Below are 26075 nucleotides of genomic sequence, written 5' to 3'. Positions count from 1 at the left end.
CTTGCCATACTTATTCCAGAACATTATGTATATTGGCACCACGGGATGGATATATTGCGGCTTTCCTAAAGCTTATGTGATACACTTTGAAGCTGATACCATGCGCCATGAGTTTGATCATCGGTTGAGTACTTAGCAGCTGGAGGAGTCTGGCATTAAGCACTGTATAAATCAAACACTACACGTAAGGAAATAAGTAAATACATAAATAGGCGTAGACGACATGAAGTACAATATTTCTCTAAATAAATGTATGAGCAATTTTGCTTGGATTTCACAATGACTGTTTTAAAGAAGAAAGGTCTTCAAGTGACCATTAATTTTCCATGTCTTTCACTAGTGAGTTTATTTCAAAATCTGGTTTGTTTTTAGCTTTATAATATTGTTGCAAACAATAGGGATTTGTTGTCTTAAATATTGTTAAAATTATCCAAAATTACTTCATACTTATTTAGTAACGTTGGATAAGTAAACATATATTTCCTCATTGCTTTAATTAAACAGTTTAACAAACAAATAAACCAAATGGTCATTAGACCAACTCTGCAGTGCAACAATTACAGTGCGCACATTCTTTTTAAAATTATTTTCTAGCTCATTACCTAATACATTAATATTTGAAAAATAATAATGAACTGATATCTGTAATCAGCACCCACAATTGATATTTTTCATCTTAATGATTACATCCTCTTAAATATCTTGTTAATGTTTGCATGTCTCCTTCCTGCCTCTCTTATGGATGCAGGATTATGTATTGATTTACTAGGTGGCAAAAGTTGGTGGCTGTACAAATAATTATTTATAATATATATATATATATATGAAATCATGTTATGTTTTTCAAAAATATATAAAAATGGGATGACAAGATTTATACTTACAAGGTTAGCGATGCCTTGTCCTTCGATGTTGACTTTCACCTTAACATGACCTGAGGGACTGTGACCATTTGTGATGCAGATGACTTGTGTGCTGGCGACACTCTGTACATCACATACTGTTCCAGCGATGGTGACATTCACGCTTCCAAGGTCAGAGCTGGAATGGATTAGAGCTCCACAGTGGGTTAAATGATCAACTCCAAATATCCAAAATTTAAAATGTAACTGGTACCTGAGATAGCTCTCATCCTTTGCTTCAAACAAATGCCTTCCCCTGGAAGTAATGTCTCCAGTGGGATCCCCAAACAGTTAGCAATTCATCTTCCCAAGTGACTTTGCCCATGGACTAAGATGCATTTATTGATTTCAGCAAATTCATCGAGACACGAGTATTAAAAAAAGCAGGTGTAACAAGATCTAATGTACCTATTATGACGTCTTTTATCTAGCCATCTACATACATGTTGAATTTGTTATTACAAGTAAAATTAGTAGGACAATAAAGAAAATGTGAACAAATTCCAAACACATTATCTAATCAGCTAAAAGCATACTAGAAATTTAAAAACATTGTAAAAATGGTGCATACATTAAAGAAAAAACATAGTCACTTTTTGTCCAGTTACTCAATCCCTGCACAGAAAAAGTACTAAAATGGTTTGCCAAGTGTACAATAAGTACCTAAAGGACACTGCTTCAGTGAGAAATCCCTGTTTTAAAAAATGTAGGGGATTATGAATTTCAATAACTCAAAAAATAAAATGTGGCAAGAAATGTGCTATCAACAAAGATACAACAGATGGACAGGCGAGGAGGGCTAATGACTAAAAAAGCATAGCCATAGATTAATGGGAGTAAAAGGGCCGATAAGAGAAGAAGGATGGAGAAAACTGAATAAGTAGGACCACAGGGACTTCATTTGGGGGCCTCCAGGGGTCACACCTGCGACCCCTGAGCTCTCCATTGCTACCTCTGTGGTCTCCCATGCTACCCCTAAAATAAAGGGGGGGGTTCAATTGAAGCCCCTGGGCTGTGGCCAGTGCCATGTGTTTCTTTGTTTCTGGAGAGGCTGGCTTTCTTGTTCAGGCCTCTTAAAAAAAGGGGGTTCGACAAGTGTAACACTTTGCACCAGACCTGCAGATGAACTGGCCTGCTGTTAAATCTCAGTTACTAGTTTAAGACATGGAATTGCTCATTGTACTATAGCTGTAAGATAGCTATAGCTGGTAAGATAGCTCAGTGGGTGGAGCGCTCACTGCAGCGATGTGTGTTTGGTCTGCAGGTTCCAGGTTCACATCCCAGCAAGGTCATCTCAGCCTTTTATCCTTCTGAGGTTGATAAATTAGTACCAACACAGGTTGGGTGATATTGTATGTATATTTGTACTATATAAAGCGCTTAAGCGTAATTGCTATGTAATGACACATCATTATCATTTAGCCTTGGACGTCTGCTTGCATTCATAGTAATTTGGTAACATGGGCTATACACACTGATATTAACAATACATATGGTGATCCATTCTTGTATGAAATGTATATCACATTACAGTGATATCTTAACCATATTTTTCATAGGGTACTTAGGAACAATGCTATGTGATGCCACTTCCTGTTTTCTCAAGGGGTGATGTCACTTCGGGATGGGGTCAATTTACATCACTTCATGTGATGTCATCAGAGGTCAAGGGTCATGTGATATCATTTCCGCTATCTCTGGCATTTTGGTGAAATGACATCACTGAAGGACCAGTCTCTGGGGATTGTTTAGAAGAGAGAAAGGCTTACATAAGGGTTCCCAACATATTTTGACTAATGACAGGTCATGTTTTAGAGGCAATTTGTGTAAAGTGGCATGTTGAACTTTTTTAAGGAAAAAGATGCAGGGGAGTTTCCTCCTCATTCAATTTTTGAGGAAGGGTAAATAAACTAAACTAAAATAGAACAAGGTGGGCCTGATTTACAAAGGTGTTTTTCAACGCGAAAATTATATTGACAAGCGGTTTGTAAATCAGTCCCACTGTGTTTTATAGGGAGATATTTAAAGCTCCAAAGAACATATTAAATAAAGTGTAATCATGGTGGCAATTTACATTTTCTTGAAATCAGACACTTCCACTTGCTTCTGCTTGAATTAGTGACGCAAAACATTTGGGGTAAGATTTGAAAACCCAGACCTGCTCTGTTTAGCCTCATTCTTGGACAGAGGTCTCCAAGTTCGGCACCCTAGATGTTGACTCCCATGATCCCTAACCAATGATTGTGCTAGCTGGAACTTATGGTAGATGTTGTTAAACACATCTGTAGAGGAGACTACTAGGGGGCGCGGATAAAGATAGCTACCTAAGGACAAGCCTCCCTGCTCCAAGCTGCTATATGGAGCTCTGTCATGGTCCTGTGGAGGAGGCAAGATCCAACGTGGAACTGCCAAGACACTACAGGGAATAGGGCCAACTCGAGATCTCTGAAGATGATCACCCTGGGATTGCCACAACCGTGGCCATTGGAATATTCAGTGGCTACAAGTAGTATCTGCTGAGGTGTCAGAGGGAGGTCCAGCTACGCTCACAGTACAATTGGCTGAGCTTGATCAGCGACATGGTGTTATGCACCTCCACCGAGCTGGACCAGGAGAGGTGTCTGACTGTGGCACTGGCAACAAGGGCTGGAAAGACTTTAGTTGCCCGTGAAAACCAGGTGTCTGTGGCTGTCTGCAGAAACCATCGCCAGAGTGAGGGTGAAAGGTGTATCAATGTCAGCCACAAAGATTGGTATATGCCCCTATAGATGGAACCCTCAGTGCCTGCAAAGGTGCAAGTTGATTGAGCCGCACTGTTGTGAGTTTGGTCACATTTCAAGGATTGAAATACCCCTGCTAGTGGCTGAGTGAAGGGCGAGGTGGCAATGAGTGGCACAGAAGGGACCTGAAGCATAGAGATGAGGGAGGCCTGGAAGACAGCATGTGACCAGCTGGCAGTTTACCCCGATGGCTGTGGATATCTTGGAACTTTCTTGTTGTGGTGAGTAGAGGGGATACTCCAAAGGAGGTGGATTGTTGACTTGCTGCGGGAGACCGCTTGACTTATGATTGTCCTTTGAGATCCATGAGTGGATCCACGAGTGGTGGCCTGGAATCAATGACATGACATAGGCACAGGCTCAGCAAATGGGGGGAGAGTTGAGAGTACTCCAGACAGACATCCACAGTGTGTAATCGTACATACCTTTAGAGCGGAGGCACATAACACCTTTTTGGTGATCAAGGAGTGAGTGGAAAAGGTGGAGGACAGGGTGGAGGCCCTAGAACATAAGCTACTCTCTACCGATGTCCTGGAAGTAAAGATGGAGACTAGCTTGAAAGAACTTGAACACAGCCCACTTGAAGGCAATTAGCCTTGTTGTCTGTAATCCCAATTAGCCTATACTACCAAAATGTACTCTGATACACTGCTAGCCAAGTGAAGTAACCTATGCTACTAGAGTGCAAACCACACAGGCCACCCACCATCCACGTATAAATTGGAACTTCTTGTTTGTGAAACACCACTTTCTAACTAGCCCTAAGTGCACTATGTATGCTTCTGCCTCACAGCCAACTGGCACTAGTTCTATATTCCACAGACCTTTCTTTCAGACTCTATTACAACTAGAAATATGGTAGTCTTAGCGAGTGCTGCATGTACCCCATCGTTACCCAGCAATCTGAGCCAACAACAATTGTCACACACGGTTAATCTTACCCAGAGTCTACCTAGAATTAATATACCCTGTCACTTTCCTTCCAGAAACATTAGACTCCGCTCTAGACTGACAAAATTATTCGAACTACCTGCCAGCTTAATAACCAATATTGGCCATAGGAGAAAATACCCCATAACAAACAAACTATCATAACCAAAAATACTAATCCCACTACTCTATCCACGTTAAAGATGAACAATCCTTTCTATAAAAAATACCAGCAGAACAAACCCCACTTATCAACATCGACTGATGAGGTTAACAACAGTACTCTACCCGTTCCATTGACAGGAAATCATGCCCCAAACCTTAAGGGGGCCTTAATAAACTCTAGAGCCTTAGTAGCTCATGCCACGGAGGTAGTTGACTTAATTCAGGAAGACCACTATAATTTTCTAGCCATTACTGAATCATGGCTACATGCAGCAGCAGGCCCTGCCCTTATGCTCGCTATACCCGGCAATGATACCATTCTTAGAGCAGACAGAATCGGGACTCGTGGAGGAGGCATAGCTCTCATAGCCAAATCCAACCTAACCTTAAGACTAGTCCCCTCTCCTGATGTCAAATCCTGTGAATCCCTCACTGCCAAATTACCCATCTCTGACTCCCAAACGCTCATCATTCATCTAATATACAGACCTCCGGGCCCCATCGGCGCATTCGAGGATGACATCTCCACCATTCTCTCTGACAATTTAAAAAATACCTCGCAAGTACTTTTGCTTGGGGATCTCAACCTGGGATTTAATGATCCCAAAGACCAGCAAGCAGCAATAAAAGGCAATGTCCTCACTGATCTCGGCCTCACTCAAAGAGTGACACTACTAACCTATGACAAAGGTAGAACACTTGACTGGGTGGCAGATTACAATTGCAATACCTCTATCACGGCCATATCCCCTCGGCTATGGACAGACCACCATCTTGTGGCCTTTACATTAGATGCCAAAGGCTTTCAAGCAAAAATAACCTAATCGCTCCTCCGACCTTAACGAGGAATAAAACGAACATTACCGCAGATAAACTCCTACCCCTAATACTACCAGCCCTCAATTCACTACCAGATATCACTGATTCCACCACCCTAGTTAATGAATATAATAAAACCATGACTGAAGCCTTAGACACCATTGCCCCTCTAAAAATGAGAAAAAGTAAACCCAGAGCACATCTGAACTCTTGGTGCACCCCACACCTCAAAACCCTGAGAACGGAAACATTAAATGTGAAGTCATGTGAAGGCAGATACCTTCTGATGTAAACAAAGCTAACCTTATCAATACCTCAACCATTTATAAGAAAGAAATGATGCGCACCAAGCAGGAAACATACAACATAAGGATCCTGCAAGCTAACCCAAGTACAAAGGAACTCTTTGTTATCCTAAAAGAACTTGAAGCCCCGATCCTTGTGCCTGATAATTGTGTGAAGGATAAAAGTTGGTGTTCCGACATACAGAAGGCCCTCGCTAAAGAAATCACCACTCTTCAGGATAAAATTGCCCAAAAAAATAAACATACCCAACATTACCACACCCGTTAGCACTGCATCGCCTCCACTTAAACCAGCACAACGTTTTAGCTTTGCCAAAGTTTCAATTCGAGAGGTCGAAAAAATCATCCGCTCTCTCAAACTGTCTAACTGTCAGGGAGATAAATGCCCAGCCCAAATCATCAAAGATGCGGCTAGAGACCTAGCACCCTTCATATCGAAGCTAATCAATGCCTCATTCTCTATCGGCACCATCCCAAGTAATCTAAAAGAGTTCGGGGTACTACCGCTCCTCAAAAAACAGTAATTAGATCCTACTATACCCACCAAGTATAGGCCTATAACAACAGTGCCATTCGTACTAAACATTTTAGATAGTGTGTCTTATCTCTAAATACAGGATTATTTGGAGCATAACCAGCTACTAGCAGCCAGGCAATCAAGATTCAGGCCACAACGTGGTACCAAGACAGTGCTGATTGACCTCAGGGCCCAAATTGACGAGCTGAGAGACAATGGGAAATCAGCCCTACTACTCCTTCTTGATCTCTCGGCAGCATTTGACTTGGTGGACCATAAGGTCCTCTGCAAACACCTTGACTCAGCAGCACACCTCTCCCAGAAGGCCATAGTCTGGATCCAATCCTTTCTAAGCAACCCAACTATGAGCGTCTTATCACCTTCAGCAGCAGCAGACCCAATTCCCATCACTCGTGGAGTGCCTCGGCGCTCATGTGTCTCACCCACAATGTACAATATATTTACTAAGCCCCTTTTCGATGATATGGATCATCTTGGTATCACCTACACCAACTATGCAGATGATACCCAGATTCTCATACCACTCACTGGGGATTATGATAAGGATTTGGCCTTCGTAAACACAATTTACCTCATCATCCAGGCATGGATGGTTTACTATGGTCTATGCCTGAATGATGACAAAACTGAACTCATCATTCTGGGAACTAAGCCTAACATTAATGAACTTGGTCACAAGTACACCTCCTTTAATATTGATGGCAACACTATCAAGGTCGCCAAAGAGGTAAAAACCTTAGGTGTTTACCTGGATTCTACCCTTACCTTTGCCAAACAGGTTAATTCCATGGCCTATGCCACAGCATACACATGTAAGCTGATTAGAGCCGGCAAACCATTTTTATCTAAAAATAGCGGTACTATCTTGGCCAGAGCTCTAATCTTGTCCAAACTGGTAACGCCCTTTACCTAAGCGCCAATAAGTATATCGTCAGTAAAATTCTGACTCCACAGAATAATGCTCTTAGAGCAGCACTGGGCATAGCCATAAAAGAGAACATCTCTGAGGCAGGGAGACAGAATAATTGGTTTTCCACTAGCGACAAAATATTGCTTAAAACTGCCTCACTAACACACAAGTGCCTAAATAACACTGCACCCCACTATCTCATAGAGAGAATTAAGAGAAAATCCTCCAACCGGCCCACCAGAACTGCTAATACTAATTGCTAGATCGTACCAAGGTTCAAAGACAAAAGCTGGAGGGAACAGCTTCCTAGTCAAAGCTGCCCAGCTTTGGAACTCCTTACCCCCCTCCCTGAGGGCGAACCAAACATACCCGAACTTCAGACACTACAATGTCAAATGGTTCAAATAAAATGGCCACTAAATGCACTTCAGCTACTGTCCTACTATCTCCACTCTTTTGCACATGTGAATAGACACCACTATGCCTATATTATGTAGAACCGCTCTTTTTCATGTAATGTATTCCTGATTATGCTTACTGTATGCATATATCTTACTGTTGCAATTGACCTTCTTGACTGTATTATAACTGTGTAACCATGTAACTATGTATCCTTAAGCTGAAAATATTCATGTACCCCCTGCGCCCTGATACCCTCGGGTCTAGCGCACATTACAAATAAATAAACAAACAGACAGGGAGAAGAAGATGCGAAGTAAGCTGGACGATGTGGAGAACAGAACACGGCGGAACAACATACGCCTGTGGGGACTTCCCCAGAAGAACAGGGAATCATCCTCTGATCTCGAGAGATGGGTCAAGGACTTGATTAAAGGTTTGTTAGTTCCGGAAGATTCCAGGACAGTGGTGTTCGACAGGAATAATAGAGGTGCGGGTTCTGGTCAGGGCCTATATCGGTCGTGGTCCAGTGCTACTACTTCCAAGTTAAGGAGGCCATTCTCAGGAAGGTCCACAGCCTGGGAACGTTTGAATGGGAAGGGAAATTGATTAAATCATTTCAAGATCTGTCGGCATACACCCTGGATCTACGGAAACAGTGTAGGCTATTGAGACCTTGGCATCAAACAGAAGGGATTAGGTACAGATGGAGATACCCCTTTGTGCTGTCCTTTCAGGTCAGAGGAGAGTTACAATATTAAAGGAAGGGAATAAGTCCGAGCAGGTTCTCCAGGAACTATGAGGCACCAGCAATCATAACAGTAAGAACAATGGCAGACGAGGGAAAGATTCAAAAACACCTTTGCACATCCAGGGGCAAGAAGAAAAGTGCTGCCCTCGAAAGCCTCCTGTCGTCCTCCCTTGGGCGACTAAGAAGTGTCCTACACACGGCTGCCTGCCTCATCAAGGGTCTACGCAGAAATGACCACATCACCCCAGCTCTCATCGATATTCACTGGCTCCCACTGCACAAACATATCACCTTCAAGTCTTGCTGCATCATCTATGAGGCAGTCGCCCTCAACTCACCCTGCTACCTCATGGAGAAACTCAGCATCTCTGGTGGACAGCGCACCACCGAAGCCAGGACACGTGTCGACTTGGAATCTGCTGCTGCCAAAAGACAAGGACCAGAAAACAAGCCTTCTCTGCCTACTCCCCAAGACTATAGAACCTCCTCCCTGTCAGCATCAGACTCGCCCCCCATGATCCTCCAATTCAGAAAAGAACTCAAGACCCAGCTATTCAAGGAGTCGCTCCTCCTGAACATCTAGGCCATCACGTGGCCTCCCGCCCCACCTGACTCACCACCCTGTACAGCTGTACCCCTCCTCTGCGCCCCTCTGTATCCTACTCCATGCTGTATATCTGTTCTGTTGTTACCTCTGAAAAGCGCTCTCTTGTGTATCTGTATTGTTGAATACCTCTGTAAAGCGCTCTTTTGCTTCTTGAAGCTAGGTCCACTCTCACCAAATACCATAATAATAATAATAAAATAATAATAAAAAGTGACTGATCCTAGGAAGTTCAGAAAGATGAATGCTTCACCCCCAAAAACTGTCTCATAGATGTGCCTCTTACAGCAGGGAATGTTGGTATTGCTTGGTATTTTGTTTGTAGCTGTGGATATCGGGGAGGGGAGATTGTTGTTAAGCATGGATGCAGTGGAGTGACAGGGTTTCGTTTGGAGGAAGCGTCAGGTGTGTGGTGATCTGCACTCCTAGTGCCCCAGAGTTATCTGTGCATCTCATTGGTCGAGATATTGTTCATGTTATTCATATGGGTTGTGTGGTTGTTTTAGTTCTCGCATTTGGGATATGGAGGGGGGATTAGAGTGGGTGGCTTGGGGAAGGGTTGTGCTTCCTAGGTATGAAGACAAATAGAGTCGATTGGGAAGGCTGCATGGCTCTAGGATCAGTTTGAGTTGAGATATTGATCAGTCGATGCGGGTAAACTCAGGGGATGAACCCATAAGCGATCATTACTGCTGAGGGACTGTTTGTGGATTTGTTTCTCCAGGAGACTCACTTTAGGATTGGAGATGAGGCTCACTTGGGGGGCAAGATGGTGACACAGTCGTTTTGTGCTTCGGCAGGGTAAAGGAAAAAAGGTGGAATGGGCATTATCCTGGTGAAGTGCCTGATACTGTTACGCTCACCTCGTCTCTGCGGGGACGCCGGACGATGCTGGATTGCGAATGCTACTTCTATGGTCACTCCGGTCTATGATGCACCTTGGGGAAGTCTGCTCCTATGATAGGTGAAGGGAGCGAGTGATTAGAGAAACATTCGTGACTGGAGTGGCCCACCTCCCTCTGGTCAGTAGCCCTTCCCTCAGGGTTAACTCTCACCTTGTATTTGTGAGCGGTGAGCTCTCTGTCCTGCTTCTCAACGCAGGGGCGCCGTTACCGGTGTGGGTATCCTATGGACCTAGTTACTTCACTGGTCCACGGGACTGCGATTGGAGCCAAGACTGGCTGAGGCTCCGACTCTGTTTTTTGCTGTTTTCAGGTGAGTGAAGAGTGTCTTTTCACTGTAAATTCTAAGAGTCTCTTGTGTTCTTTCCCAATTGTCTTTCAGACTCTCTCCTGTCCCTTTCCTCCTTTCCCGTGTTTGTTCTTCTTTACAATGTCTGTTCCTACGTTCGGAATGTGTCCGACTAATGTGATGTTCTTTTGTCTCTGCAGGTGTTGTCTCAGCCGGTGTTCGCAACGTGAACCGCGTGTAGTCTATTCTTGCTGCCAGATGAAGAACGGGGAAGCGCTGAGCCGAGACCCACGAAGATGACAGGTAAGGTGCGCAGCGCTGGTGTTGGGCTTGAGGCTATTATGGAGATTGTTAACCTGCTGTCTTGTTTCTTCTCTTTTCCTACGTTGCAGGTTGCAGTGGTTTCCTGGAGCGGTAATGCGAGTGAAAAAGCTGGATGGAATTCGATGTCCACTACTTACAGGTAAGTGTAGAGAATAATGAGTTCTGTTCTTCCTCCTTGCAGATCGGCAGTGTTGTTTTCCAGAGCAGATTTTCCGGGCCGGAGATCAGGTAAGCTGTAGCTGGACACAGTGAGCGTTACGGTGCAAGGTGCAGAATAACACGAAGCACGATTTCCAGCCGGGGCGTGGCTTATATGGCCAGCCACTCCCCAGGGCCCAACCACACCCAAAACACTAGTCTGCATGGATGTTTTGGGGAACAGAAATGTAATGGAGTCCTCCATGTTGGACTCAGATCAGCACCTGACACTTGCCTTCTTTTCTGCAATGAGCCTGGCGCCAGAGGCACCAGGACTGGGACCAGGACTTCTTCCTTATGGCTTGTGAGACCCGTGGGGCCAATCTCAGACACTGCAATGTGGCCTGGGGGCAAATATGTAAAGGATCACCAGGGGTAGGGTCACCAGGGGTATAAATCGTGACAGCACTCCCCCTAAGGCACCTCTCACGGTGGTCTTTCCGTCTGGTCCTGGCTTGGTTGGATTTTTATGATGAAAACGTTTCACTACTCGAAGGGCGTGAATTTGTCTGCTGGGCTCCCATGTTCTATCCTGAGGGCCGTACCCCCTCCAATCCACTAAGTAGTACAACTTGGATCTGGTGATTTTTGAATCCAGGATTTCTTTGGCTTCAAACTTGGGTTCACCGTTGATCAACACAGGGTTTGGAGGTCTTTTAATCCGAGTGCCAGGTTGAACAGGTTTTAGAAGTGACATGTGGAACACCGGATGGATCTGCATGTTTGATGGTAAAGCCAGCTTCACTGCTACAAGGTTAACAATGGCCTTGATGGTATAAGGTCCTAGGTATCTGGGGGAAAGGTCAGAGTTCCTTTTATGGGTACGTGCCAGGAGACCAACCAGACTTTGTCCCCTACTTGATACACAGGAGATTTCATATGATGCTGGTCCGAGAATCTTTTATGTCTTTCTTCAGCGTGCGCCAGGTGCTCCGTTGCCTTTCTGAAGGCATGAGTGATGCCTGTGTGTCAAGATTTTACTGCAGGCATTTCTAAGGCCATGAGGGGATCCAAACTGGAGGTACGTGGTTGTCGTTCGTAAATGACGTAAAATGGACTCTGTCCGGTACTGGTGTGTAGCAAATTATTATATGCATACTCAACAATCCATAGAATGTCCTTCCAATTACCCTCGGTCTGATGCAGCATGCACCTTAGGTACTGTTCAAGTGTTTGATTTGTCTGTTCAGTTTGGCCGTCTGTTTGGGGGTGGTGACTAGTGGACAGTCGGACGTCAATCTGCGTGATTTTACAACTTTATTTCCAAAAATTGGAGATCAATTGGCTGCCGCGATCTGAAATCAATATGAAGGGTAAACCATGTAACCGGACAATTTGTTCCAAGAACACCTTTGCCAAAGTGGATGAGGATGGTAGCCCCTTTAATGGGATAGAATGGGCCATCTTGGAGAATATGTCCACCACGACCAAGATAGTGTTATAGCCATTGCAGGGAGGTAGGTCGGTGATAAGGTCGAGCAAAAGTGTATGCCAAGGCGTGGGAGGTATTTCCAGAGGCTGTAGAAGGCCTGCAGGTTTTTGTTTCTGGGATTTGTTTTGAGCGCAGATTCCCCACGACAATACAAATTGGGTTATGTCCTTCTGCTAGGTTGGCCACCAATAGTTTCTTTTCACCTTAGCCAATGTTTTTGCAATGCCTGTATATCATTCGATCATGGTAGCTGAAGATGACTTGCTCTCAAAGCTTTTGGCTCGGTAGGTCCAGGTATCCCTGGAAGTAGGGGAGTTGGTTTACTGATGTATGATGTTCGCCTTTGGCGACCCATTCCAGTAGAGTTTTCTCATTCATTTGCAATTGTATTTCTTTTTGGAGATCGCTCAGGGACAGAGTTGTTGTGAGCCCTAACAATCTTTCAACCGGAATAATGGCGATTGGGTCTGGGTTTGAATACATGTTTTCATTATTTGCCAAGACGGGAAAGAGCATCAGCCTTTCCATTCCGAACCCTGGGCCGGTATGTGATCACATTGTCGTATTCAGCAAAAAACAAAGCCCACAGGAGTTGACGTGATGACTGGGCTTTTGCTGACTTGAGGTATTGTAAATTGCGGTGGTCTGTGATCACCGTAATTGTATGTCTTGCAACCAGAAGGTAATGTTGCCAGACTTTGAATGCTGCTTTGATCGCTAGGAGTTCCTTGTCCATTATCGCATAGTTGATTTCGGATGCCGAAAACTTGCGTGACCAAAATGCCACCGGGTGTAATTGGCCAGTCTCGGGACCTTTTTGCGAATGAACAGCCCCCATTGCCATGCTGGAAGCGTCAGTCTCGACTACATTCGGGAGATCTGGACGAGGGTGTCAAAGTACAGGGGCCGAGATAAACTTTTCTTGAGTACCTGAAAGGCCTTTTCCCCCTCGTCTGTCAATTGGAAGCGTTTGTTTTTGCGTAACAAGGATGTAATCAGGTGAACAATCTGGGAAAATCCAGGAATAAATCGGAGGTAGAAGTTTGCAAAGCCCAGCATGCTCTGAACCCCTTTGACTGACGACGCTGATGCCCAATTGAGGACGGCGTCCACCTTGTGTCTGTCCATCCGAACGCCTCAGGGAGTGAGAATAAAGCCTAAGGACTCAACTTCAGTGACATGGAAGGAGCATTTTTCGAGTTTGGCATATAATTTATGCTGCCAGAGTTTCTCAAGGACGGCGCGGACATACCTAACATGGTCCTGCTGGGAAGCCGAGTACACCAGGATATCATCGATGTAGACTAATGCGCAAACATTGATTAGCTTGCGCAGTACGTTGTTCATGAAAAACTGGAATGCTGCCGGAGCATTGCAAATCCCAAAGTGCATCACCTGGTATTCGTACAGGCCGTATTTGGTACGAAAGGCGGTCTTCCATTCATCTCCCTTTTTCACGCGTACGAGATGGTATGCCCCCCTGAGGTCCAGTTTGGTGTATATCTGGGCATCTTTGACTTGGTCTAATAATTCCCGATTCTTCACTGTCACCTGATTCAATGCCTGATAGTCAATGCAGGTCCACAGGTCCCCCTCCATCTTGGGTACAAAGAAGAGGGGTGATGCTGTAGGGGATTTGGATGGACGAATGAAACCGTTTGCCAGATATTGGTCCAAGTATATCTTCAGATGGATGTTCTCCGGCTCAGTGAGTGCGTATATTCGGCTACACAGAATTTGCGCCCCGGGTATGAGATCAATTTGGCAGTCGTAAGGTCTATGGAGGGGTAATGTATTGGCTTGCTCCTTCTGAAAGATGTCCTGGTAGTCTTAGTATTCCCTTGGTAATGTATTTGTTAAACCCAATGCCACCGCCCCCTTCTGTTCAGTCAGAGATGTTTCCACTTCATAACATGTGCGAGCACAATCACCGGAGAAGGTAAGACTCTTCGCACGCCAGTTGATATGGGGGTTATGAGTCTCCAACCATGGTATCCTCACGATCACCCGAAACTGAGGAGCCTTAATGAGGTTGAAGACAATAGCTTCTCGATGACCATCTTGACATAAAGGGTCACTTCTGCTGTACAATGCGTCACAGGACCTGAAGATATTTCCGTGCCGTCGACAGTGGTGACTCTTTCTGATGTCTTCTTTTGATGCAGGGGAAGACCCATTGTAGTTGCCAAATCCTGGTATATGTAATTACCAACGGCTCCGCTGTCTACATATGCCTCAACAGCATGCATCCTGGACGGTTGTTGGTGGTTGATCAAGATCACAGGCACAGCAAGGTGCAAGGTCTGTGGTTCCTTCTTTTCGCTCGACAAACTGACCCCTACGTCTGCCGGGCTTGCAGGTTTTCCGACTCCTGTTTGGTGTCTTCTCTGTCTGTAGCTCCTACTGTTTTCTGGGGTGGTTTCACCAGACAGTCCTGGAGATAGTGGCCTGGTTTCCCACAATACAGGCATAACTGCTGTTGCCTTCATTTTTCTCTTTCAGTCTTGGTTAATGGGCTTCGTACCCCTCCGATTTGCATAGGCTCGGCAGGGTTCTCCTGTGGCCGTGAGTTGCTTTCCTTTGGGCGTACGTACACAGTGCGGCCCTCAAATCGGGCTTGATCAGTTTTCCGGTCCTGCAGCCTGTGGTCTAACTGTACTACCAATTCGATGAATTCAGCACAGTCTCGAGGAGGATCTACTACCTGGGCTAGAACGTCTTTCAACTCGCCACTTAGGCCTCGATGGAATAGTGTGATCTGCTTTTCTTCTGGCCACCCAGTTTCAACAATGAGTCTGTTGAAGGTAGCGATATAGGTTAGAAAATCCTGACTGCCTTGGCGAAGCGATGGAAGTTTGTTGTCCAGGACTTGGCCATGGGTATGTCGAGCGAACAGTTTCTCCATTTCCCATTGGAATCCTCCGAAATCCCGCAGTAGAGGGTCATCGCGGTTAACCAGTGGCACTGACCAGTCCGCAGCACTGACACCCAGGTATGACAACACAAAGGCAACCTTTGTCTGATCATTTGGAAATGCTCCTGGTCTACAAAGGAATTGAAGGCGGCACTGATTCATGAACACAGCAAACTGGTTCGGGTCCCCTGTGAAATGCTCAGGTGGGGCCAAAGGAACTGCCCCAGGAAGGACTAGTTGCACCGGGGTCACTGACGGAGCCGGACTGATGGAACGCTCCCAGTAATGGAGCTTGGCCGGCTTGCGCCTGCAGTAATTGCCTGGCCAGCTCATCTGTGTGGTCCTTATTCACTATCAGCTCCCTCCGGAGGGCATTGGTTTCTTGTCGGGCAGCGTACACTTCGGCCCGTAATTCACCTAGTAACTGGGCCAATTGGTCATTCTCAGATGTCTCCATGACGCCCGGGCGGAGAATTGACTAAGGCCACCTGGTCTCTGCGGGGGCGCCGGACGATGCTGGATTGCAAATGCTACTTCTGTGGTCACTCCAGTCTATGATGCACCTTGGGGAAGTCTTCTCCTATGATAGGTTAAGGGAGCGAGTAATTAGAGAAACATTCGTGATTGGAGTGGCCCAACTCACTCTGGTCACTAGCCCTTCCCTCAGGGTTAACTCTCACCTTGTATTTGTGAGCAGTGAGTTCTCCGTCCTGCTTCTCAACGCAGGGGTGCCGCTGCAGGTATCCTATAGACCTAGTTATTTCACTGGTCTGCGAGCCTGCGTGTGGAGCCCAGACTGGCTGTGGCTCTGACTCTGATTTTTGCTGTTCTCAGGTGAGTGAAGAGTGTCTTTTCACTGTAAATTGTAAGTCTCTTGTGTTCTTTCCCAATTGTCTTTCGGACTCTCTCCTGTCCCTTTTCTTCTTTTCGTGTTTGTTCTTCTTTTCGATGTCTGTTCCTACGTTCGGAATGTGTCTGATTAATGTGATGTTCTTTTGTCTCTGCAGGTGTTGCCTCAGCCGGTGTTCGCAATGTGGACCGCGTGTAGTCTATTCTTGCTGCCAGATGAAGAACGGGGAAGCGCTGAGCCGAGACCCATGAAGATGACAGGTAAGGTGCGCAAAGCGCTGGCGTTGGGCTTGAGGCTATTATGAAGATTGTTAACCTCCTGTCTTGTTTCTTCTCTTTTCCTATGTTGCAGGTTGCAGTGGTTTCCTGGAGCGGTACACGAGTGAACAAGCTGGATGGAATTCGATGTCCACTGCTTACAGGTAAGTGTACAGAATAATGAGTTCTGTTCTTTTTCCTTGTAGATCGGCGGTGTTGTTTTCCAGAGCAGATTTTCCGACCCGGAGATCAGGTAAGCTGTAGCTGGACAGGGTGAGCATTACGCTGCAAGGTGCAGAATAACACGGAGCACGATTTCCCGCCGGAAGAGGCTTATATAGCCAGCCACTGCCGAGGGCCCAACCACACCCAAAACACTAGTCTGCATGTTGGACTCATATCAGAACCTGACACTTGCCTTCTTTTCTGCAATGAGCCTGGCGCCATAGGCGTCAGGACTCGGACCAGGAGTTCTTCCTTATGGCTTTTGAGACCCATGGGGCCAATCTCAGACACTGCAATGTGACCTGGGGGTAAATATGTAAAGGATCACCAGGGGTAGGGTCACCAGGGGTATGAATCGTGACAGATACTGAAAGACGCTCAGGTAAAGAGGGCGTTAGAGGGGAGGCTACTCATGGTTAAGCGGTTCTTGGGATGGAAGAGCATATCGTTGGTTGCTCTTCATGCACCCAGTGGTGTCAGATACCTTTTATTGGGTTGGCTTTTGCTGCTGTGGAACAAAGAATGGGGGGGACTGACGATAGTGGGTGGGAATTTCAATATGATACGGCACCCTAGACTGGATTGAAAATCAGGGAGGGCTGGAGCTCAGAGGGAGATTGATTGGGAAAATGTGAAATTCACTAACCTTCTTGGGGTTTATTTTTGGCTAGATGTGTGTAGATCTCAGAATAGCCTGCTGGGGGGGTAATCTTTCTTCTCCCGCTGCATAACACACTCTTGAGAATTGATCTTCTCATATCACAGGACTACGGGGGAACCGTTAAAACAGTTGCGGTTGAACCTTTAGCGTGGTCTGACTATGACATGGTGGTGATGACATAAACCTTGGGGGACCGTAAACGGGGTGGCCTTTGGTGGCGCTGCAATGATTCACTCCTTCAGGACGTGGTATTTAGGGAGTCTATGGAAAGGAAAATTAGATGCTTTTTTGAGACGAATGATACATGTGAGGACTCGCAACAGCATATTTGGGAGGCTGCAAAGACCGTTTCTTTATTGCTGAAGGGGCTAGAAAATCGGGAAAGGTGTTTGGTGGATTGGAGATTAAGGGAGGACATTACCCAGTTGAGGGCCAATATCAAGAGAGAAAGGATGTTGTGGCGGCAACTCCCTGCTTCTGGGAGAAGTTATCAGAACTATGAACTTCACAAAAAATATAGATACTATGAGAAAGGGGATAGGGGTGAGATCCATTCTGATCCATAGGCTCCGAGCTGTCAGAAATGAGAGGAGGGTAGAGCTGATAAGGGATGGGGTCGGAAATTATATAAGGGAACCTGAGGGGATTCTGCAGAGATTAGCAGAATTATATAAGGTCCTATACAGCAATGAGGGAATGGCCTCAGAATCTGAGGTCGAGAGTTACCTGAGGGATGTCCCCCTTCACCTCTCTGTCGTCTGAAGATAGGGTGACCTTTGGTGGCGCTGCAATGATTCACTCCTTCAGGACGTGGTATTTAGGGAGTCTATGGAAAGGAAAATTAGATGCTTTTTTGAGACGAATGATACATGTGAGGACTCGCAACAGCATATTTGGGAGGCTGCAAAGACCGTTTCTTTATTGCTGAAGGGGCTAGAAAATCGGGAAAGGTGTTTGGTGGATTGGAGATTAAGGGAGGACATTACCCAGTTGAGGGCCAATATCAAGAGAGAAAGGATGTTGTGGCGGCAACTCCCTGCTTCTGGGAGAAGTTATCAGAACTATGAACTTCACAAAAAATATAGATACTATGAGAAAGGGGATAGGGGTGAGATCCATTCTGATCCATAGGCTCCGAGCTGTCAGAAATGAGAGGAGGGTAGAGCTGATAAGGGATGGGGTCGGAAATTATATAAGGGAACCTGAGGGGATTCTGCAGAGATTAGCAGAATTATATAAGGTCCTATACAGCAATGAGGGAATGGCCTCAGAATCTGAGGTCGAGAGTTACCTGAGGGATGTCCCCCTTCACCTCTCTGTCGTCTGAAGATAGGGTGACCTTGGAGGCTGAGATTACTTTTGGGCGTGGTGCAGAGGGCCGTTCAACATATGAAGATGGGGAAGGCCCCAGGGGAAGATGGTTTCGCGTCAGCTTTTAATAAAGTGTGGATCTGCTGGCTAGCCCATTGCTTAAGGTCTTTAATAGTATTAAAGTGGGTGGTGATGTGCCCCCCGCCACCTTCCTGGAGGACTTGATAACAGTAACCCCAAAAGAGGGAAAGGATTTAACCCACTGCTCAGTTTATAGACCAATATCACTCTTGAATATAGATTCCAAGATTTCCACATAGACCTGGCGTCAAGGATTGAGATCATTCTCACGAAATTGGTGCACCCGGAACAGGCTTGCTTCGTAAAGAATAGGCAAGGGGCAGATAATCTTAGAAAGACGATGGGTCTCCGTGTGCCCCCTGGTCCTTTATGAGAGCGGTACTGAGGAAGGTGGGTATGGGTGAGATGTGGATGGGCTGGGTCGGGGCATTATACTCGGCTTCCTCCACCAAAGTGATTGTTAATGGGATAGAGTCATGTTCTTTTCCCCTGTATGGTGGTAGTAGGCAGGGTTGCCTGCTTTCATCTCTGCTGTACGCTCTAGTTATGGAATTATGGGCTACCAGTGCACGAAAAGATAAGGATATTCAGGGAATTTCGGCCCAAGGACAAACCTATAAATTGGCCCTATTTGCAGATGATACTTTGCTCCATGTGGTCAAGCTGAGGGAGTCTTTCCTGTGCCCTCTTGATGGGGTTTGCAGGGCTATGGTAGAATTCTGTGATTTACGATAAATCACACCAAGTCCGTAATCTTCCAGGCGTGACCGACAGTGCGTACAAATTGGAATATCTTCAGACCCTGCCTTTTGTAATTAACGAAGATGGTTTCCGATATTTAGGAGTGTAAATATCTAAGGAACTGACTGAAATGTTTGAGGTATATATATTCCCCAATAGGCCAGACTTAGGCATGATCTGAAAGATAGGGTAAGATGCAATTATTTTGGATGGCTATGCCTAACTGCATTAAGATGTCTCTTCTTCCAAAATTTGATTTCTTGTTTCAAATGGTGCCCAGGGTAGTGCCGGACACATTTCTCCAAACGCTTAAGCAGGCTCTGTTGTGCTTCCTCTGTAAGGGAGCTTACCAAAGAATCACGTAAATCGTGTACGATACCCTCATCCTTCCAAGAGACAGGGGCTTTGTGGGACTCCCCGATTTGTCATGCTATTACAGGGTGGCACAGCTTCGTATTCTGGTGGATCATCTCATCTGGATCAGATCTAAGCTATGGGTGGGTCTGGGAAATGCTGTTTAGGCCCTGGTTTCCCTGGAAGAGTGATTGTGGGTCCCTCAGAATAGAATTCCTGAGAGAGTCCTGGAACATCTGGTATTTTCGGTACTGTGAAATGTATGGAAGGGGGGGAAACATACTCAATGGTTCAAATCATGGCCCTTTCTGCTAAGTTGCATATGGGCCACACCACTGCGAGACTTGATCAATTTGCCGCTGGGTTTGCAAAGGTGGTTAGTTGAAGGCCGGCTGTGGAAAACAGGACATATGTAGGATGGGGGACAGTTTCTTTCCATTGAACTTTTGGGGGAATACCTTCAGATTGGTGATCTTTCGGTATTTTGTTACATACAATTGAAGTGGGCACTCCTGGACCCGAGGTGGGGAGACAACCTTCGTAGGGAATGGACGGCCTTTGAAAAAATCCTTCTGGGAAGGGGGGAAACAAAGGGTCTGGTGTCTGCTATGTTAAGCGGCTTCACTTCGACACTACAGCTAAGTCAATGCCTAGTCTGGGATGCTGAGGAAAACCCTTATTGATGTATTTTTATGTCCAGTTCAGTACTCTGGATGACAACCCTTGTATAACACCCCCCTCTTAGAATCCCCCTGACCCCACTGAGCCAAGAAGTAGGTTTGTTTTGCAAATTAAAAGGTTTATTTGAAAAATTAAACAATATATATGTGTCACACTTTTATAACAAATTAATATCTGATAGTACACTTAGACATATGATGTGGATCCACAATGAGTAATGTTACAGTGGTACACTTGATTACTTAAGAGTAGTATAGAGGATGAGGTAGCTGAAATGCTTTATGGTTTCAAGGAAATGCAAGGTGCAATAAATGCAGTACAGAAAATAAACTGATATGGTTTCACAAGAGATAATATGTTCAATTTTCCCCTGGTGGCAATTCACCCCCCCCTATATGCAATGCAAGGAGATGGAAGTAACACACATAGTCTTCAGAAATACTATCAAATACAATACGGAACTCAGTTCCCCCCCAGCAAGCTTAGAGGAAACAGGCAGAGTTTGAAACACAGGCCCAAAATGCTTTTAAATGTGATGGCAATGGATGGGAAAATGTGCTAACTGATTTTAATTCCCTCTAGAGATTCAGGGTGAGTGATAGATGCTTGTTGGTATTAGTTCGGGCTCACTTTAGCAATGCTCTATGAGTTATTACCAGGTTGCAAACGGATTTTAACAAAGGAAAGAATGGAGCTGCTATTTTGACAAGTGGAGAAATTGAGCCAAATCGCAAATCGCGGTAAATTTCGCGAGTGCGTAAATCGCGATTGCGGAAAAAGTATAGGGAGTAGGAAGTCGGTTCTAGGTTCGTTGGAAAGCCTAGAGATACGGACGATTTAATAAAGGTAGATTTTCGGATTTAAAGTAAAACTCAAAATGTCAGGTGACAGCCTGCAGCTTTAGAATTGACAGGTGACAGTTGTGCAGCTTTAAAAATGACAGATGACACGATTTCTAGGAGGCTGTTCTAATTAGGTTAAAATAGCTTGAATTAGATTATTTTAACTAAGAGATTGGTTCTGCACAGTTCTGCTAGGTACTCACAATATAAATTTGAACTAGGCCTCATCACGGATCTGGTCAACACGTCTGGCGGCGGTTCTGTCTGCTCGGCGGGTCAATCAGGCACCGGTTCTGTTCACAGCGATCCGGATCTCTGGTTCTGCTCACAGCGGTCTGGGTCAGCTCTGCTCTGCTGGTCTAGCCTCTCTGGATACAGCGGCCTCTGGTTTTGGATACTGCTCTGCTTTCCGGTCCAGATCAAGTGGATTCTGGATGTAACACTGCTTTCTGGGTACTGGCAAAAGTTCTTGGCAAAAGAATTCAGACAGCTCACCCGGCTGTGGAATAGTTTGCAAATGATTTTAAGGATGCTGAGGCCTGCTGAGAAGAGTTCTCAGTTTGTGGGTTTAGGCCCTTGCTTTAAGTTCTGAAGTAAATTTCTGGTCTCTGAAGATTGATGGATGTGAAGTCTGGAGTCTCCCGGCAGAGCGTCCCGCAGAAAATGGAATTGAATCTCTCTACCTGTCCCAGCAGTCTCTTTTTATGTGTTTTGGAAGTGGGTGTGTGCGTGGCATAACTGAGCCTGCCCCTCTCTACTTGTCATTGGCCCAATTCTCCCCTCTCCCATGATTGGGGGAAGGAAATGTGAGTCAGAGTGATGAGGTCTGTTTATGGGTCAGAGGATCCTCCCCTGGTCAATTTGCCCACAAATCTATATTTGATTCAAATACATATTTCCCAGATACACAATTTGTTGAAATTACATGTACACATTATATATCCCTTATGGTCCATGCTTGTCCGCCTCTGATCTTCCTGGGGGCTTGCATTCAAAAATGACACTATTTTGCACTTTTTGACTGGTTTACCAATATCGGACATTTACCAAAAATTACACACATGTGCGCAAGGAGTATGGACATTAATTGATGAAGTGTCAGATTTTTAACATGCAGACATTTGGAGTGAGACCGTATTTTCCGCTAGCAACCCCCCAGAATACACCACACGGTCCTAACGCCTCTTAAAACGTGCACAGAAAAATCACAAGAATAATGATATTACTGATATAATTTTGACCAGTCCGCACTATGAGTTATCTATCTTTTTAACTTATGCCCTGGTCAAAAAGGGGTGTGGCTTCCCACATCACATGGTGGAAGAACTGGTTTATCCACTTCCCCCAAGCTCAGCTGGCTCTCACAGGCACTTCTCCTCCCACTTCTCCCAAGAGGAAGCCACTTTACAGCCCCCCAATATAACATTTGCCTGAGTCCATTGTTCAGTTTTCAGAAGAGTTCTCAGTTTGTGGGTTTAGGCCCTTGCTTTAAGTTCTGAAGTAAATTTCTGGTCTCTGAAGATTGATGGATGTGAAGTCTGGAGTCTCCCGGCAGAGCGTCCCGCAGAAAATGGAATTGAATCTCTCTACCTGTTCCAGCAGTCTCTTTTTATGTGTTTTGGAAGTGGGTGTCTGCGTGGCATAACTGAGCCTGCCCCTCTCTACTTGTCATTGGCCCAATTCTACCCTCTCCCATGATTGGGGGAAGGACATGTGAGTCAGAGTGATGAGGTCTGTTTATGGGTCAGAGGATCCTCCCCTGGTCAATTTGCCCACAAATCTATATTTGATTCAAATACATATTTCCCAGATACACAATTTGTTGAAATTACATGTACACATTATATATTCCTTATGGTCCATGCTTGTCCGCCTCTGATCTTCCTGGGGGCTTGCATTCAAAAATGACAACATTTTGCGCTTTTTGACTGGTTTACCAATATCGAACATTTACCAAAAATTACACACATGTGCGCAAGGAGTATGGACATTAATTGATGAAGTGTCAGATTTTTAACATGCAGACATTTGGAGTGAGACCCTATTTTCCGCTAGCAACCCCCCAGAATACACCACAGGGTCCTAACGCTTCTTAAAACGTGCACAGAAAAATCACAAGAATAATGATATTACTGATATAATTTTGACCAGTCCGCACTATGAGTTATCTATCTTTTTAACTTATGCCCTGGTCAAAAAGGGGTGTGGCTTCCCACATCACATGGTGGAAGAACTGGTTTATCCACTTCCCCCAAGCTCAGCTGGCTCTCACAGGCACTTCTCCTCCCACTTCTCCCAAGAGGAAGCCACTTTACAGCCCCCCAATATAACATTTGCCTGAGTCCATTGTTCAGTTTTCAGAAGAGTTCTCAGTTTGTGGGTTTAGGCCCTTGCTTTAAGTTCTGAAGTAAATTTCTGGTCTCTGAAGATTGATGGATGTGAAGTCTGGAGTCTCCCGGCAGAGCGTCCCGCAGAAAATGGAATTGAATCTCTCTACCTGTTCCAGCAGTCTCTTTTTATGTGTTTTGGAAGTGGGTGTCTGCGTGGCATAACTGAGCCTGCCCCTCTCTACTTGTCATTGGCCCAATTCTACCCTCTCCCATGATTGGGGGAAGGACATGTGAGTCAGAGTGATGAGGTCTGTTTATGGGTCAGAGGATCCTCCCCTGGTCAATTTGCCCACAAATCTATATTTGATTCAAATACATATTTCCCAGATACACAATTTGTTGAAATTACATGTACACATTATATATTCCTTATGGTCCATGCTTGTCCGCCTCTGATCTTCCTGGGGGCTTGCATTCAAAAATGACAACATTTTGCGCTTTTTGACTGGTTTACCAATATCGAACATTTACCAAAAATTACACACATGTGCGCAAGGAGTATGGACATTAATTGATGAAGTGTCAGATTTTTAACATGCAGACATTTGGAGTGAGACCCTATTTTCCGCTAGCAACCCCCCAGAATACACCACAGGGTCCTAACGCTTCTTAAAACGTGCACAGAAAAATCACAAGAATAATGATATTACTGATATAATTTTGACCAGTCCGCACTATGAGTTATCTATCTTTTTAACTTATGCCCTGGTCAAAAAGGGGTGTGGCTTCCCACATCACATGGTGGAAGAACTGGTTTATCCACTTCCCCCAAGCTCAGCTGGCTCTCACAGGCACTTCTCCTCCCACTTCTCCCAAGAGGAAGCCACTTTACGGCCCCCCCAATATAACATTTGCCTGAGTCCATTGTTCAGTTTCCTGCAGTCCCCAGGAAATTCAATCAGAGAGGTGTCACCTCCTTTTTGTGGGGAAGCAGGATGCAGCTAGGCCTGGGAAGAGTGGCTGAGCAGGTTTCTCCTGTCGGGGGTATTTGTCAGGCAGAATTCAGCTAAATGTCACTTTAGTTCCCAGTTTAAATCAAACTTACACTTTTTACATATACATTAAATAATTACTTCCTCCAAGTCCTTTCAGAATATAGTTTTACATTGTATCCACCTCTTAGCAAGTCTTTCCTTGGTCTGGTTTGGGTTCCTCTGTTCAGTTTTACACAAAAGTCTGGTGGTTTCAAAACGCCGGCTTACTGATAGTGGTGAGTACCGGTATTGCAACCATTTTTGGGATTAAGAAAATGAATTCCCCACAGTTCTGAGTTGCTTTTTGGCAATCAGCATTGCCGTTCCCAATGGTTTCAGGCTGTGTGTGTAGCCCAATGGTGGTTTTAGGCAGTGCCCTCCTGTGCTCTCAACATAGGCAAAAATGGGTGGCAGCCTATTGTTCATGTTTTCCCTGTGCACTCTCTGGGGAGTTCTGGCCATCATTATGTTTTCCATGCCAGTATTGCACAGTTTTATGGTAGGGCTTGGATGCATGGGTAAAAACATCCCACAAGCCCCCCCTCTTGCGATGGCCATTCTGTCCTTTCACTGATGGAACTCGCAAGATCTGGGATGTTCGCCTCCTCTTCTTCCAATTCCATAGATGGCACAGTTCAGCATCTTTTCCTCCCTCCAGTCGATCAATCAGTTCTCCTTGCTGGTCCTGATGGGAGGATTGGGCGGTACCCCGGGCCCCTCGGGTCTCTGCTCCCGGTCCCCGGTCGTCCTCCTTGGTCAGTATCCATGGTTTCCTCTCTCCTAGGATGATAAAGCAAAAGCGGCAATACACATTCCTAGACATTTTTCCACCACTATTAATGATGTGGCGACATCTACATTTTATACTTTAATAGACATAGCATTCCAATTTTTAAAAACAAGATATAATTCAGAGACAGTGGCTTACAAGCGTCATAATATTTTAGAGACTATATATGGGATATTTTAGGGTTGGAACTGAATTACTCTGGAGCAGCCCCCTCTGGTATTGCAGAGGACTCCTCCAGTTGCTGCAGAGTGTGCCTGTGATGGCAATACTTCAGCTGATTAATATGGACCCACTTATCTTCCCCTTCCGCCAAATTACCTTTCGGGATGCAGATTTTGTAGGCAACAGGGGAGATCTTGTCTATAATTTCAAAGGGTCTCTTCCATGTAGGCAAACATTTTCGCTGTTTGGCCTGGTTCCTTTGGAAATTGTATAGATAGACCCGGTCTCCCACATCATATTCCTTCCTGGTGGTTTTCAAATCATAGTGCGTTTTCATACTCTCAGCTGATCTTTCTAGATTCCGCTGAGCATAGGCAAAAGCATGTTGGAGGTGTTTCCTTAAATTCTCCACATACTCATGAGCTGTGGAGGCATTTATCAGTGTCTGCTCTTGGGTCCTGTAGAGCAAATGCTGGGGAAGCACCATCTTGCGTCCGGTCATCAACTCAAATGGTGACATTTTGGTTGCAGATGAAGGGGTAGATCCGATGGCCATTAGGACCAGAGGTATTCGGATATCCCAACTTGGCCCAG

At 45.3% G+C, this 26075-nt stretch overlaps 1 protein-coding gene across 1 annotated transcript in view; it reads right to left on the bottom strand.

Moving 5' to 3' along the window:
• Positions 1-26075, bottom strand: part of LOC138498338 (fibrocystin-L-like) — an 848238-nt gene that overhangs the window by 633713 nt on the left and 188450 nt on the right. The window contains exon 10 of the mRNA XM_069622136.1: positions 885-1041. Within this exon, the coding sequence (XP_069478237.1) occupies positions 885-1041 (157 nt within the window). The remainder of the gene's footprint in view (positions 1-884; positions 1042-26075) is intronic.

Source organism: Ambystoma mexicanum, chromosome 5q (genome assembly GCF_040938575.1).
Source record: "Ambystoma mexicanum isolate Mex_15411 chromosome 5q, UKY_AmexF1_1, whole genome shotgun sequence".
Classification (NCBI taxonomy): Eukaryota; Metazoa; Chordata; class Amphibia; order Caudata; family Ambystomatidae; genus Ambystoma; species Ambystoma mexicanum.
Note: the sequence above shows the minus strand (reverse complement) of the source record. Positions and strands in the feature narration are given on the sequence as shown.